General features: G+C 42.0%; 1 protein-coding gene across 7 annotated transcripts in view; it reads right to left on the reverse strand.

Moving 5' to 3' along the window:
• Nucleotides 1–7,312: 7,312 nt before the first annotated feature.
• The window catches only part of PRR5 (proline rich 5), a 130,563-nt gene continuing 120,820 nt past the window's right edge, over nucleotides 7,313–17,055 (reverse strand). For all 7 annotated transcript variants that reach the window (XM_073316435.1, XM_073316414.1, XM_073316396.1 and 4 more), the window contains 2 exons: nucleotides 12,898–13,036; nucleotides 7,313–9,599 (listed from right to left, as the gene is read on the reverse strand). In XM_073316435.1, the coding sequence (XP_073172536.1) occupies nucleotides 9,049–9,599; nucleotides 12,898–13,036 (690 nt within the window). In that variant the 3' untranslated portion in view covers nucleotides 7,313–9,048. The remainder of the gene's footprint in view (nucleotides 9,600–12,897; nucleotides 13,037–17,055) is intronic.

The following is a 17,055-nucleotide window of genomic DNA, read 5'->3' on the forward strand; positions in this document are numbered from 1 at the left end:
GTCATCAAGTCCATCCCCCACATTGAGGCTGGACCAAGCATACACAGATCACCCCTCACAGGTATTTGTCCAACCAGTTCTTAAAAACCTCCTACGGTGGATATTCCACAACCTCCCTTGAAAACCTATTCCAGAGTTTAACTACCCTTATAGTTAGAAAGTTTTTTCTAATATCTAATCTAAATAATATGATAGGGTCTAATCAACATGGTTTCCACAAAGGAAAATTGTGTCTCACTAACTTCTTAAAATTCTTTAAATGGGTCAATAAAATATTGGATAAAGGAGCACCAATTGAAAATATATTTAGCCTTCCCAAAGGCCTTTAACAAGGTTCTGCACAAGAGGCTACTAAAGAACAGAGTGGTCATGGGGAGAAGGGCAAAGTATTGTCATGGATCAAAAACTGGTAGGAGACAGAGAGCAAAGAGTAGGATTAAATGTTCAGTCTTCATCATGGAAAATGTTAACAGTGGAGTGTCTTAAGGTTCCGTACTAGGTCCCATGTTGTTTTATATATTTATTAATCATCTGGAAAGGGGGTGAGCAGTGAGGAAGCAAAATTTGTAGATGACACAAAGTTATTCAGATTAGCCAGGAACAGAGAGGAATGTGAGGAACTTCAGAGAGACCTAAACAAGCTGGTGAATGGCAACATGATGGGAAATGAAACTGTGTCAAAAAAAAAAAAAAAAAAAAAGAAGAAGCAAAGAAATGCACAGTGGAAGAAAAAAATTGCTAATACATCTTACAGGGGTCTAAATTAACTGTATCAACTAAGGAAAGGGACTCGGGTGTTATTGCAGATATCTCAATGAAGACCTCTACTCAGTGTGGCCCAAGATTACAAACAAAAAACCCCAACATGTTAGGATGTATAAGAAATGGTTTGGTGAATAATTCAGAAAATATTATATGCCTTTGTTTGTGTGTGTGTGTATAATATATATACAAATTAATCACGATTTAAAAAATTTATCACAATTAATCACAAATATAATTGCACTGTTAAACAATAGAATGCCAATTGAAATTTATTAAATATTTTGGATGTTTTTCTACGTTTTCATATTGTATTCTGTGTTGATATTGAAATCAAAGTGTATATTACTTTTGACTATAAATATTTGCACTGTAAAAATGATAACCAAAAGAAATAGTATTTTTCAATTCACCTCAGACAAGTACTGCAGTGCAACCTCTTTATCGTGAAAGTGCAGCTTACATGTGGATTTTTTTTGTTACATAACTGCACTAAAAAAACAAAAAAGGTAAAACTTAGATATGCTAAACATTCGTATGCGTCTTTATGCTTCTGCCACCATTCCTGAGGACATGCTTCCCTGCTGATGACGCTCATTAAATATAAAAATGCGTAAATAAAATTTGTGACTAAACTCCTTGGGGGAGAATTGTATGTCCCTGCTCTGTTTACCCGCATTCTGCCATATATTTCATGTTATGGCAGTCTCAGATGATGACCCAGCACGTGTTGTTCATTTTAAGAACACTTTCACTGTGGATTTAACAAAACGTAAAGAAGGCACCAGTGTAAGAGTTCTAAAGATAGCTACAGCACTCCACCCAAGATTTAAGAATCTGAAGAAGAAAAGAAAAAAAGAAAATCAGCCTTCTGCTGGTGGCATCTGACTCAGATAATGAAAATGAACAAGTGTCAGTCTGCACTGCTTTGCTGCTTTGGATTGTTATCGAGCAGAACCTGTCATCAGCATGGATGCATGTCCCCTGGAATGGTGGTTGAAGCATGAAGGGACATATGAATCTTTAGCATATCTGGCACATAAATATCTTGCAACACTGGCTACAACAGTGCCATGCGAACACCTGTTCTCACTTTCAGGTGACATTGCAAACAAGAATCGGGCAGCATTATCTCCTGCAAACGTAAACAAACTTACGAGTGATTGACTGAACAAGAAGTAGGACTGATTGGACTTGCAGGCTCTAAAATTTTACATTGTTTTATTTTTGAATGAAGATTTTTTTGTACATAATTCTACATTTGTAAGTTCAACTTTCATGATAAAGAGATTGCACTGCAGTTCTTGTATTAGGTGAATTGAAAAATACTATTTCTTTTGTTTTTTTATAGTGCAAATACTTGTAATAAAAAATAAATAGAAAGTGAGCACTGTATAAATGTGTAGTAATAGACTGTCCATGCCACAAAGAGCTCACAAATGAAACAGACAAAAAGGACAAAGAGTAGGAGAAGTCAAGTGTTATTATTCCCATTTCACAGAGGGGGACCTGAGGCATGGAAAGGTTGAGTTTCTTGCCCAAGTCGCATAGCACTAGGGCTGGTCAGAAAAAAAGAATTCTGTTTTGAGAAAAACTGAGGGTTTGAAATTTATTTTCGTTCCACCTGGAACATAGCCGAGACATTTTGAAATTTTTCATGAGTGGTGGGAGAAAGCACCTGTATTACCTACTCCTGAATTACCAATAGCCTGGTGGTCAGGGCATTTACCTGGGTTTGGGAGCCCCAGGATCAAGTCCCTGTCTGCCTGATTCAGAACAGGGACTTGAACCTGGAGCTTCCACATCTATGGGGAGTGCCCTGACTGCTGGGCTTGGGCTATTTTCTTGCTTTCATTTTGACTAGAATTTCCATCCTGGACCTGAGATGCCTTTCCAAACGTTTTATTGAAACCGAGAGATTGCCCACAAAGTTTTGGTTTTGATGAACTGTCATTTTCAGACAAAAACAAAAAATTCGTCAAAAAATTCCAAACCAGCTTTCCACAGGAACTGTGGCAGGGCTGAGAACTAAACCCAGAGCTCCTGAATCCCAGCCCAGTGAGTTTGACCAAAACAACAATCTGCCTAATAAAGACAGTAGTTGTGTTCTAAACATGCCCCCAAACTGATTTTCCCACTCAAAACTAGTTTGAATATTTTGGCGTATCAAATATTTTTTAAAAGGGAAAGCATTCTGGACACTAGTTAAAGAACTAAAAAGTCTTTCCAGCTGGAAATTAGACATTATACACTGGGTTCCATTCCAGAATAAAATATCTGGCAGAGTTAGAAATCTGTGGGATGGAAATGCCAACACAACTTTAACTATAATGATGTAAATATAGCCTCAACTACCTCTCTTAGCCAAAGTAAATAGCATAAACCTCTGGTAGTTTTATTAGCCCTGTAAAATACCGCAATTCCACCTTTGACTTATACATCTAGTCTTTATTTTTCTTTCTTCTGGCTATGGGCAGAGCTACCCGAACAAAGATCAATTTCAGGTAGGCAATCTTGTACAGGCAGGCAGCCAGCTCTCTAATCCAATAATGCAATACAGGACCTGAAGAGTGCACATTTATGAAAGAATAGGCTGTTTTCATTATTTAATTACTAGTCAAGTTACCTATTTGAAGAATATTAAAATGCCCAAGTTACTATGACAGTGAAATAGGTCAAATCTAAATCCTTATTATAAATCTAGAGATATTATCTTTGAATAGCATGAGTTGGTACATCCCTCAACCTTAATAATCTAAGGGTATGTCTTCACTACCTGCCGGATGGGCGGGCAGCGATCGGGCCAGTGGGGATCGATTTATCGTGTCTAGTCTAGACGCGATAAATCGACCCCCGAACGCTCTCCCGTCGACTCCTGTACTCCAGCACCGCGAGAGGCGCAGGCGGAGTCAACAGGGGAGCGGCAGCAGTCGACTCACCGCAGTGAAGACACCGCGGTGAGTAGATCTAAGTACGCCCACTTCAGCTACGTTATTCACCCTCAGTGTAGACCAGGGCTGAGGGTGGGATTTTTCAAGACTGCTCAGCATTGGCCTAATTCTGCTTTCATTTCAACAAATGGGAGTTTTACCACTGACTTCAGTGAGATCAGAATTAGGCCAACACCGAACACCCCTCAGAGTTCATGTCTGATTGTTCACACACTAAAAAGCCTCACTTTGGACACAAGATTTGCATCGCTGCCTTCAAAACATGACCATCCACTTCTCTCTCCGTAGCTCAGATTTCAGGAATTTAGCCATCTGACTCAACTGCAAAATCCCATTCCCAGTGATATCCATGAATCCCGCCCTGGTATCAGCTAACGGGATAGATTCTGTCTCGTTCCACTCTCGGCGCATGACTCAGGCCATGCAAAGGGACTGCAAGGGCCTTGCCGGGGAGTCCTCTGCTGTAGTGCAGTCCCAGTGAGCGAAGAGCTGGTGTAACTGGCCTCCTTCCCAACAGTCCCCAGCGCAGGGGATGGGTTGGAGGGAAAAAGGCAGGAGCACACGGTTCTCCAGCTACCCCCAGTTGGTAAATGGGCTTTTGAGGATCACAGACAGCTGGGGCAAACTGTTGTAACTCAGGTGGGAGCTTAGACACAGCAGCCATAACCACCTCCTTGACATCCCCTCACCCGGCTCTAGTCTGACCTACTATTCAAGTATGTTAGCGCGAATGGCTTTTTCTTGTTTTGTTGGAGACGTTTACTTTTCCTAGAATTATGCTGAAATAGGCACCTATAATTCTACAGCAAGGAATAATATATTAGCAACGCTACCTTGCCTAGGGAAGCAGTATAGTCCAGGGGCTGGGGCCTCAGAGACCTGGGTTCTAGTCCCAGCTGTGCCACTGGCCTGCTGCTCACATCCCTTCTCTGCGCTGCTGTCTCTCCTCTCACCCTTTGTCTGTTTAGAACATAATGCTGCAGGCCAGGGCCTGTCTCTGACTAGCTGCTGCTACATGGCCTGTATAATGGGACTCCAACTGTTGTTGCTGCTGTAATACAAATAGTAGTAGTACTTCGACGGCTTTTTTGGTTTGGATGATTGCCTGTAGTTCTTTTTCCTCAGTCCAAGGTCTTTGGTAGGCAAGAAAGTATTTCGGGAATAGGAAGGCCAAAGTAAAATCAGGGCGAAAAAGCTGGAAAACATGGTATCCTACAGGCTCAGAAACCAGAAAGCACATAAAGAGAGCCACATGTTTGTTAACATTTAAAAAGCTCATGAATTTTAGGCCAATTGCCTGATTTTGGGAGGCCTGGTTCATGATTGTTGAATGTTTGGGGCTGGCAATATTGTATTTATAAATTGTAGGCTTGCTTTATACAACAGTGTAAGCGGCAAGATTGGAAGCTAGTACTTGCCCTGGGCATCCCCCTCGTAGCATGGAGCTTTCTTTAAAGCACACCTACAAGTTAGGATTTCTTATAGCCTGGCAGGGTAGTGTGAACTTTCACCTTAAGCCTATAGCATTTTGGGAACTGTAGTCTAGTGGCTGAGTGGCCATTTTGTGGAAGGCAAGGTTCTTTACCTGAAAAATTAGCAAGGAAAAGTTTGTATAAGGGGCTGGTGATGAGTTATGCAATATGTTTGCAGCATATGGGGGTGGGGGGGGGGGAGTTTCAAACACAGGAAATTGTTTTGGACCTGGGGGAGCAGCTGATGTTAAACAAGCTTAGTTAAAGAACAAAGAGGAGTCTCTTCTAGCCGAGTTTAACCATGATCAGGCAGAAGCGTGTCTAGTAGTGACTTGATGGAAGGATTTTGAATACTCATTAGTACTGCATAACAACAGGCAACTCCTTAAACTGAGTGATACTTTTAATTTTATTTTGGTGATTTACCCATTATTTCAAACAAGAAAATGACCTTTCCTGGTTCTTCAGTCATATTGTCCCTGGCAGTGCATGGAAGTTCTAAGTCAGATCTTTAGCCAGAGACTGGCGATCTCCCTCAGCTGTCCTGGGAGTAACTATTTAAGGGCCTGTGTAAAGGTGCAGAGCTATGCCCTTGTTTTAGTAAAACCCTACCAATTGCCAAGAGCTGGTTAAATAATGAAAATAGTTCTCAGGTTATTATTAGGTAAAACAAACCCTGATTATAGACTGAACATTATTCAGCCAAGTCTGATTGCAGGAAAGGGCACTACCTAACATTACCACACAGCCCATCTTTCGTTCTCAAGCTATTCCACCAGTTCTTTTTGCTTGTGTGGGGTTCCACATCCTAACATTCTTCTGCATGTCAGCCAACATTAATAGGACTTTTAATTGTGTATCAGTGGCGTCACATAGCTCCCCTTGGGTACATGGGACCATTCCTCCTCTGAGACTTTTGTGCTTCTTTTTCGGAGGGAGTCAGTGTATAGAGAAGAGGGTGTACGAGACGCAACATTCAGAACAGAAAACGCTGGGTGGGGGGTGCAATATATTTTGCTGGTGAGTTGAGAGTGTGTCTCAGAAGACTATTTATGACCTAAGAGAGCATGCAGTGCTAGAAACACTGTGCTGTAGTAGCATTTACAAAGTTAGAAACCACTTCCTTGTAAATATCCTTTAACAAGGTGGCACTTAGTTGGTCTCTGCTGCTTTCTGTGTCACCTGCCCTCACTCTTTTCAAGATTCAGCTCAGCTTTTCTTTTTAACAAGTCTCTGATTTCCCTTCTTCCCCCTCCAATAAGATATTAGATGCACTCCCTGCTTTCTCTCTGAAATGGGTCTCTCAGTGGGAAGGAAGTGAAAAAAAAGGTCATACTTAAGCTACAATGATCTCAAGAGTCAGTCAATTTACAAAGCATTTGGGGGGGCTGTACATTAGAACATAGGTTCTTGCTCACCTTGTGGGGCTCCAAGTGCAGGCTGGTTCAGTTCTGATCCCAAAAGCCAACATTCCCCCTCCTCCCCACATAGAGTGCTAATCTTCACATGAGGCAGAGACAGGCGTGAACTTGCAAGTCTGAACTCCATGCCACTCTCTGTATCATTCAGCAAAAGGTACTCATCTTGCAGAGCTGCACCATTGCTCCACCTTGGCCCTGCTGAACTCAAACACATCATCCTAGTGACATCCTTAAGTCCCGCTTCCGGGGTAGTGAAATTCCAGGGGAACTCTAGCTTTAGAGAGATACAGAGCCCAGTTATCGTATGTACCTAGCTTGGTCATTGTCATATCCCAGTTCTGCATTTGAGCACCTGAGTGACCTTAAGCTTGGAAAAAGCTGTGTAGTTTGACCAGCACTGAACAAATGTAAAGCATGATTCTCTACTGAGAAGTGTTTCTACCAAAACACTACCACGGGGTTCCATGTTTATTGTATAGTCAGTGTTTTCCCATAGCAAATATATGCAGCTTATAAGTAAAAATAAATACTTATTTTAACTGTCAGCCCTGATAACAATGGCAGTAAGTTGGGTTCTTTCCTTGTCATGCATCACCCACAGTAATAATAGACCCACAGACCAAGTTTTGCTGCTGTTCACCAGTGGGGCTAACTCCCCAGCCAGTACATCAAATGACACTCCCAAGAAAAGCAGGATTTCAATCTCTTCTCACTTCAGGGTTGAGTTTTATTTCTCCATATCAAAAACAGTTCAACATAAATCAAACAAACCAAGTTCCATCTGCTGAGGCAGCCTTTCCTCCAAGAACTTACCTGCTCCCTGCAGGTCTCACTCTCAACTCAGTGGCTTGCTGGCCTTTCGTGTAAAGGCCAGGTGACTTGCAGGCTACCACCTGGGCTTAGGCCCCTCACTTGGGAGGCAGCTCATTGGTTACAGTTAGGGCTAAACCTGACTACCTTAAAGAGACATCCCACCCTAGGACAGCTTTGTCTAGGAAAAAAATGCTTTTTTCCCCTTTTAAATAAATTTAGTGCGAGTGAAAAGTCCTTTTTACCTGCAGAACAAGCAGGGTGGGTGGCAGCAGTGCAATGTCCGGAGCACCTCCCTACAAATATACCTCAGCCTTGACAGATCAGCCATAGCAGTAAGAGACTAAGCAACTATGCAGGTGTCTCCTGAACCAGAACTAAGGCATGATGATGAGTAGTGAGGGAAGCTTTCACAAATGCTGCTTGGACTATGGACCATGTTCTGTGGTTAATTATAGGACTTCACTCCTCCAGGACAGGTAATTGTAATGTGATAACTGTAATGTTGTCTCCAAATTTACTTTAAAACCATTAGGTCAAAACCCTAGGTGGCACTGGGATGCAACTGCCCAGTGCACATTAATGTCATTGGATGTCAAGTGGCTAAATTCCTTTGCACCGTTCTGGGGGCTTGATCCGCAGATCATTTTCACACATCTCAACAGATTAACTCCACGGGACTACTGGTATGAGAAGGTACTGCATCCTCAGAAGCGCTGCTGATTCATACGCCAATCCTTTAAATGTCAGTGCCTAATTACAATACCTGCTGCATAGTATTCCTTTAAGATAAATAATAAAGATTTCCATTGAAAGCCCATAACTTTATTTACACAGGAAACAAGTAACTTGTGTTCTGCTGGGACCTCAGCATAGAATGGAGAGTGGTCCAAGAGTTTACAATGCACAAAATTCTTTGAAGTGTCTCATTAAAAGCAAATTAACACAGTCCTAAAATCCAGTTTTAGGACATCTCTCTCTCACCTAGACACTGTATTGGCTGCCAGGCCCAGCATCACATTATGTAGCACACTGTTGTTTATTTTACCTTTTTTTCTTAATAATCCTAACTCACAGTGGTTAGAGGAGTCCATACAAGACATACCAAGAAAAGAAAAAAAAAGTCACTATAAATCATTCTATTCTGCTACATTTATGACCACATCATTGTTTGTTTGTTCGGGGGGGTTTTTTCCAGCCAAAATCGTGTTGTTCAAAGAGCAGCCTCCACTTTTACAGGAATCTTTCAAGACAACTACAAATAAAGGTGAATGCGGCCATACAATGGACTATGCTAGTAAATGTACATATCCAGCTGCACTAACAGCTTTCTATTAGACTCTTTTCCATTCAGAAAACAAACCAACACAAACAATCCATAATCTTACAAAGACAGTAAGAAATCTTACTGCAGACTGATGAGAAGAAAATAGGTTGGTGGTTTAAAAAAATATTAGGGGCCATATCTCCAGTTGGGGTAAATCACTGTAGCTCCACTGATTTTTAATACTGCGCTGATGATTTACACCAGCTGAGGTTTTGGCCTTGTATGTATATCTATTCCCTGCTGTGTAGCCGAACATACCAGTTACTTGTATATAATAATAAAACCAAGGTTTTGTCTCCTGTCCGTCACACGATGCTCTGTCTGCTCACATCCACGTTGTACGCTGATGAATTTGAACAACCTCGGCCGAAATCTATGAAAATTCCTTCAGAATCGGAGTCAATTGACTCCAAAATCTGGTCCACTATATTCTCGGGGCTGGAAGAAGGGACTGGAATCAAGGCAGGGTCCCTGGCCAGCTCAAAAGCCCTGTTTTGATCACCCATGGTGTGAAAGAGTCCTTGCTGCTGCTCAATTGCATTGAGTTTGCTGGAACATTGCACTGAACTGGCAGTGGGCCTTTCTTGTTCTCCTGAGAGTGAGTTCTTCGTGGCTGTCATAGAGCTTTTGGAACCATTGTCCACGATGGTTGTGAGATTGGAGTACCCTTGGAGCTCCATGCATGAGGTCATTTCAGAAACTGAGTGCCTTCGGATGCCAGTCCCATTGGCTGCAATACCCTCTGTTTCATACTCAGCTACGGGAGTCAGCAGTGGGTTATTGTAGCTTTTTGATCTCACCACGGGGTTCTTGGCGAGGATGTCACCTGATTTGGAACGTCTGAAGAACCGCTTCTCTGTAAACAGACACAAATCTCAATTAAAATCTCTGAAGTCTATGTTTTTTATAGCACCGCCAACCCCAAGCATTCAAAAATAATGAGTCAGGGCCCTAAAAACATGAGATTGACATAAAAATCATAAGCTTTTTAAAAGAATCAATGTTGCGTTCTTTTTATTTTCCTTCTGGTTTTTGAACCTTTATGGATAGTATCTTCAAGCTTTATCCACAACCATGAGGGCTAAAAACTAACTTAAAAAAAATAAGATTCTCTAATATTCACATGTTTCAGAGTAATAGCCGTGTTAGTCTGTATTCGCAAAAAGAAAAGGAGGACTTGTGGCACCTTAGAGACTAACACATTTATTTGAGCATAAGCTTTCGTGAGCTACAGCTCAAATAAATTGGTTAGTCTCTAAGGTGCCACAAGTACTCCTTTTCTAATATTCACATGATTCCAAGGACTAGGGGTTTAAGAAGAATGCCAGCTATTGTGCGACTTGTGATAAACTTGGAAGAGTTTGTGACAGTGCTTTTATTTAATGACAAACCAGAAGTGAAATTCTGCTCTTAGACGTGCATGGCTATGGATGTAACTGGAAGTTCCTCACATGTAGGGAGAAGAGAGGACGGGAGTCAAAGTTTACTGTGAGGATCTGAGACCCAGCTTTTTGTCCTGTGTCTGTTGCGGCTGAGCTCTCTTTTGGTTTAATTGAGCTTGTTCTTTCATCAAATCAGCTCCTCCAGGATGAGCAAAAAAGTGCATTGAGAAGATGGTGCTGCTAACTATAATTAAGCTATTTAATTATATAAAATCCATGCAGGGCATTTATGCACCAGCCACCTGTCCTCTGAAAATCAAGTCCCTTTAAGGCACCCCAAATGAGTAAACACTTTGGAAAATCTTGGTTTAAAAACTTAATTTGAGATTAAATGTACTGCCCTGGTGCTGTGTGACCCAAAATAATATCAGAACCTATCTCATGACTGGGCTAAGAAATCTGAACTCGGTTTCACAGTATTCTAGATTTTTACAGCTAATTGTTAGAATTCAGGTTTCAGAGTAGCAGCCGTGTTAGTCTGTATTCGCAAAAAAGAAAAGGAGGACTTGTGGCACCTTAGAGACTAACAAATTTATTTGAGCATAAGCTTTCGTGAGCTACAGCTCACTTCATCAGATGCACTAGTACTCCTTTTCTTTTTGTTAGAATTCAGTTAATCCACACCTCCATTTTCTTACAATGACCACTAGGTGGCAACAATTTTGCATTCTTGACACTACCTAAGAACCTTTCAGAATTGTGCCGTTTTCATGAAACATTCATACAAGATTGAAATGATTTTTAAGCATCCTTCCAGAGGTTCCACTGTTCTTTGAGCGAGAACAATCATACAGCTACTGCATTTGGTCCTCAAAGGATTGCCCTGCTGCTCCTGTCACTTCACCATCTCAATGTACGGGGGCTATGGCTGGGGAAAAGAGTGAAACTATGCTCTACTGATTCTCCACCTACCAGAATGTCCCCATGGGGCTTTTGGCAGCTAGGCATAAATTAAGGCTTACGGTTGCTCTAATTTAGTATAGAGACCAGGTCCAGGTCTATTAGCTGAAAGGCAGTAGACACTTATGCTTTTAAATCCACTGAACCTGGGTTCAGTTCCTGCAGATGACTCATCCAGGAGTATCACTACAATGCAACAGCACTGGCAAATCCCCAGTGTAGATAAGGCCTTAGCACTTCAACGTTTGGGTTTCAAATAGAGTAGTGGAATATTTATTGATTTTAAAAACTGTTTCATGGGAATTTTATCAATTTTTTGTGGGAATAGTTCTATTGCTCCTGGATTTTGTAAAAGCTGGTGTTCAAAAGATGTCAGATTTGGGCCACTGTGATGGATCCGCTCAGCAAGAGACTACAGCTCCGCTCAGCCCTCTCCCCATTGCACATCCCCTTCCTCCAGGTCAGATAAGGAAGTGGTCCACTTCTGACTGGAAGTGGCAGCTGCATGGCTAGTGAGGCGCTGCAGGGAAGCTGAAACAGCAGTGGCTGGGGAGGTAGCCTGTGCAAAGGGGCCCCAAGGAGAGATGCGATCCTTGCTCACTTTGAACTGTTTTAGGCTCTGTACATAGGATATCTGCAACCTTTCCCTCTTCCAGGCCTAGAAAAATACCCTTGACCTTAGCCATGTGTCTGAGTGGTTTTGGGGACCCACCAGGACTAGTGCCCACGAGACCTAACTGCTGAAGCACCTACACTGCTTGACTCCAAGTCAGGATCACGGGGCATGCTACTGGCACCCTAGGTGCTTGGTGTTATAAGCAGCCCCAATTATTACACTGTTTCATGTCCCTTTAATAGCAGTGATGAATACAAAATGGTTCTTTTGAATCATCATTTTTTGAAGATAACCAGCCTAGACTGACTCACGTAAAATCGATCTGTTTCTTTAAATGCCTGTTGCAACACAATCCATTTCCAGTTCAGCTTCATGTGCAAATCATGAACTACCCTATTGACAATTTCATACTAGAAAATGGATTAAATCAATTGCCCAGAAAATGCACAATTTAAAGTATATCCAAACTGGATAGCAAATTACTTGTTTTTACAACTATAGGTACAATTACTACTTTTCTATTCTGTCTTGCAGTGCTTGTGTATTTCCCTATAGTTTCAACAGTATAAACTACTCAAATGGAATAGCATTCAGTATTGGCCTAACTCCAGCTCAACTGACATCAGCTGGAATCTTCTATGGAAGACACTGAGTGCTTTTGATAATCCTTCACCGTCACCTTCTGTCCTAAACAGTTGTATAAGGTTGCTGGGTACTGAGAAAAAGGCACAACGCCCCACTGGCTACATTTAGGCAAAGTGATATCTGCATGCACTTCTTGTGTCTGCACATCCTCTCTCCTTTTATCTCACATTGTCCATAAAGCACCCTGAGTTCAACTCTTATAACTGAAAGCGGTATACAGAGAGATGTAAATTTATTTATAGATTTTAAGGTCAGAAGGGCCCATTATGATCATTTAGTCTGACCCCCAGCATAACACAAGCCATAGAACATAAAACTTCTTTTATAACAAATTTTATTTCAGAATTTTGAAAGCTGGAGGAGGCTTGGTCAGGCTTAGCTGGAATTTTGTGTGCCCACAACACACCATAAAGAAAATGACGTGTCCGTTCTTTTGGCATTGACAATCACCTGTTTTATGGGCGTCAGCATGATGTATTTACAAAGCTTTTTGGCTAGCCATCTGCACTATGTCAAATTGATGACATTTTAAAAGCCCCTGTTATTCTTACCCAAAATACAAGAAGAGTGTGTGAAGGGTCCATCACTGGAATACAGACCATATGTGCCCAAGTAAGGGGAAACCACCTTCTGTATCAGGGATTCCAGTTTCAAATAGTCTTCAGTCACTCCCTTAGATTCGTGAACCCCCTGAAAGAAAGAGCAAAACTGAAGATTAATATTGTCTCCCAAGTCTCAAGATCAAATTGCTCACAAAAGCAGAGAGCTAGCAGGTATTCTGATTACATTATATGCCAAAAGTACACATGCTGTATTACATTGGTTTATTTTATGGTTATTATTTGTATTGCAGTAGTGTGTGGGGAGCTCAATCATACACCAGAGCCCCTTTGTGCTGGGCACTTGTACAAACACATAACAAAAAGGCTGCTGCCAGGAGCCTACAGTCTAAGGGCTTGTCTACATTACCCGCTGGATCGACGGGCAGAAATTGATCCAGCGGGGGTCGATTTATCGCATCTTGTCTAGTGCGATAAATCGACCACAGAGCACTCTCCCGTCGACTCTGGGACTCCAGTACTCCACCAGAGTGAGAAGCGGAGTCGACGGGGGACGAGTTATTCACGTAGCTGAAGTTGCATAACTTAGATCGATTCCCCCCAGTGTAGACCAGGCCTTAGGGTATGTATAGCTACACTGCAACCGGGAGGTGTGATTGCAGGACTTGCAGACCTACCTGAGCTAGCTTTGATTCAAACTAGCTTCAGTAATAATAGCAGTGAAACTACGGCTGCACAGACTAGCCCCACCCGTCTAGGACTCTGGTTACATACTCAAGTGGCATCGTCTGTGCTTTCTAAGACCTAATCTACATTTGCAGTGGCGTGTAGGCTACACATAGCTATATGCTGCAGTGAGGGGCAGGCTGCATTCACACTCACTGGAGACTGTAGCTACATGTGGCAGTGAAAGGCTCTCCATGGCTGGAGCCTTTCCACACTGCCTCCCCCTGCCAGAGCCTTCCTTGCTGACAGAGACTTTCTCTGCGGTGGGGAAAGGCTCCATCAGCAAGGAGGCAGCGGGATGCTACGCTACTAAAAACAGCAGTGTAAATGAGGGAGACAGGGCTTGGGTTTGTAGAGAGCCATGTAAGATACATACCCTGGGAATCAGGAATGGAGGGCGCTCTACTTTGTCCATCTAACCAGCACCTCACCATTCATACTGTCATTTATTCCCATGCCAGTTAGGCGTGCAATGTCTGTACTCCACACACTGCCACAGACCCTCTCCTAGGTGAGCAAAGGTTTACGGATTCTAAACAAGGGCCCAAACCTACGTGGTTGCAGAGCATCTCGTAAAAGATGTCTGATGCCCTCAAAATTTGTAACACTCACTGATAGCTTCACATACTGCAAATATTGCACCAAAATTCATACATCAGGGTTTTGACAAACTAGCTGATGCATTTGTTACATGGGAGTTCTGACTCTACAGCCACTGGCTTCAATGGGAGCTGCTCACATTCTGCAGTTTGAGAATCAGACCTATAGTCTCTCAGAAACCAAGGCTGAAGAACAGACACTGTGGATCATGATTAAAACTGTCACTGTATTTTTTTTTTAAATTGTGACCTACAAGCACCAACTGACTGAATGCTTAGTAAACCCTTGGAGATGCTGCTTGAGTGGCCAGTACCACAAGGTGTCCCTGTCATCTAAAGCAATACAAACAGGAATGTGACGCCTAAGACAAAAAAGTAAAACACAGAACCTGTTAAAATACATAGTCAAAGATTTTTATGATTTTCATCAAAAATACTTGTAAGAAAGTGTTGTTTCTAGTCTTCCACGCACTTCCCCTTCCCCCAAATCTTGTTACTGTTGAGGCAAAACTCCCATTCAAGTCAGTCAGGCTGAAATTTACATCTGTGGCAGAGGCTTTGTGCAGAAAGGTGAATTTCACTCTTAGCTCTTGACCTTACAACTACATCTGTGTGGAGGCCCACTCCCTGACTTCATTGGGGTTCCACATGGGCATAGGGTTGTGCCCACACAGATCTCATGGCAGGATCGAGGTCTTCTAGCATAAACTTTTAAGCCAATGCAAGTTTTGCCTGAGTAAAGATTTCAGTAACCCTGAAATAATCATAAAAACATCAACAAAAAGTGTTCTCAAAGGAAAACAAGGAAACAAAAACATGCAGATTGAACTATTAACTCTGAATAAATTACCCGTGGTTCTCAAACTGTGCATCGGGATCCCAAAGTGGGTCGCGACCCCGTTTTAATGGGGTCGTCAGGGCTGGTATTAAACTTGCTGGGGCCGGGAGCTGAAGATGAAGCCCGAGCCCCACCACCTGGGGCTGAAGCCAAAGCCCAAAAGCTTCAGCCTTGGTGATGGTGCTCAGTTTACAGGCCCCACACCCGGGACTGAAGCTCTTTCGTTCAACCCCCGCCCCCCCCGAGCCAGGTGGCGGGGCTGGGGCGGGCTCAGGCTTTGGTCCCCGCTTGTGGGGTCATGGAGTAATTTTTGTTGTCAGAAGGGGGTCATGGAGCAATGAAGTTTGAGAACTCCCAAATTACACAATGGATACTCTTTCTTGTTCATGAAATGATCCCCCATTTTTGTAAATGTATTTGTTATCTGTCAATATTCAACAAATAGCTTCTGAGAACAAATTTCAGCCTGTAAAAATGTCTGTGAATGGTTCACTTCAACTCTGCTATTTGTACTGTGTGATTAATAACTGAAGTCACATGGTATTACCTCTGCTCCCTGACTGGATGATTGAAAGTTTTTAAATGGAAAATAATAAATGACGACTAATCAAGAGCAAATAGGGCTGCATCCCTATTCAGTGGGTTTTAGAGAAGGCCCATAAAGAATAAACTTCTGAGATGAATTTCTCGTTAAATATCCAGTCGGGCTAAATTCTGTGAAGCTATCAGGATTCAGAGTCATTTTACTAACTACAACAGAGTCCACCAGCAATCTGAAAACTCATAATGTGACCTCATGAGTAACATCAGAATGAACTCATCATGTACATTTGCAAATCTCTTTTTTACACTATTCAACCAATTTTGTGGATATCTGAGCAGACAGAAAATAAGAGGAAAAACACTCAAAAAGCTATAATGAGAGAGAGGGGAACACCACAAACATTAGGTTAGGTATCATGAAAACTTTCTGACTACAAGGCTAGGTAAGCACTGGAACAGGTTACCAAGGGAGGTTGTGGAATCTCCATCACTGGAAGTTTTAAAGAACAGATTGGACAAATACCTGTCAGGGATGGTCTAGGTCAGTGACTCTCAACCTTTCCAGACTACTCTACCTCTTTCAGGGATCTGATTTGTCTTCTGAACCCCAAGTTTCACCTCACTTAAAAACTACTTGCTTACAAAATCAGACATAAAAATACAAAAGTGTCACAGCACACTTACTGAAAAATTGCTGACTTTATCATATTTACCATCTAATTATAAAATAAATCAATTGGAATATAAATATTGTACTTACATTTCAGTGTGTAGTATACAGAGCAGTATAAACAAATCATTGTCTGTATGAAATTATAGTTTGTACTGACTTGGCTAGTACTTTTTTATGTAGCCTGTTGTAAAACTAGGCAAATAGCTAGATGAGTTGATATAACCCCGGAAGACCTCTAAGTAGCCGCAGAGTACATGTACCCCTGGTTGAGAACTACTGCTCCAAAGCACTTTCAACCCCTCCAAGCTTGGTATCGTCCACACATTTTAAAAGTGTACTCTCTATGCCATTATCTAAATCACTGATGAAGATATTGAACAGAACTGAACCCAGAACCGATCCCTGCAGGACCCCACTCATTATGCCCTTCCAGCTTGATGGTAAACCACTGATAACTACTCTCTGGGAACGGTTTTCCAACCAGTCATATGCACCCACCTTATAGTAGTTTGTTTATGAGACGATCATGCAAGACAGTATCAAAAGTCTTACTAAAGTCAAGATATACCACATCTACAACTTCCTCCTGTCCACAAGACTTGCTACCCTGTCAACAGAAAACTATTTGGTTGGTTTGACACAATTTGTTCTTGACAAATCCATCCTGTTACTTATCACCTTATTATCTTCTAGATGTTTGCAAATTGATTGTTTAGGTTGTCCTTATTTCCCTTTTAATAGATGGACACTATATTTGCCCTTTTCCAGTC

This window comes from Lepidochelys kempii, chromosome 1 (genome assembly GCF_965140265.1).
Source record: "Lepidochelys kempii isolate rLepKem1 chromosome 1, rLepKem1.hap2, whole genome shotgun sequence".
In the NCBI taxonomy this organism is placed as follows: domain Eukaryota; kingdom Metazoa; phylum Chordata; order Testudines; family Cheloniidae; genus Lepidochelys; species Lepidochelys kempii.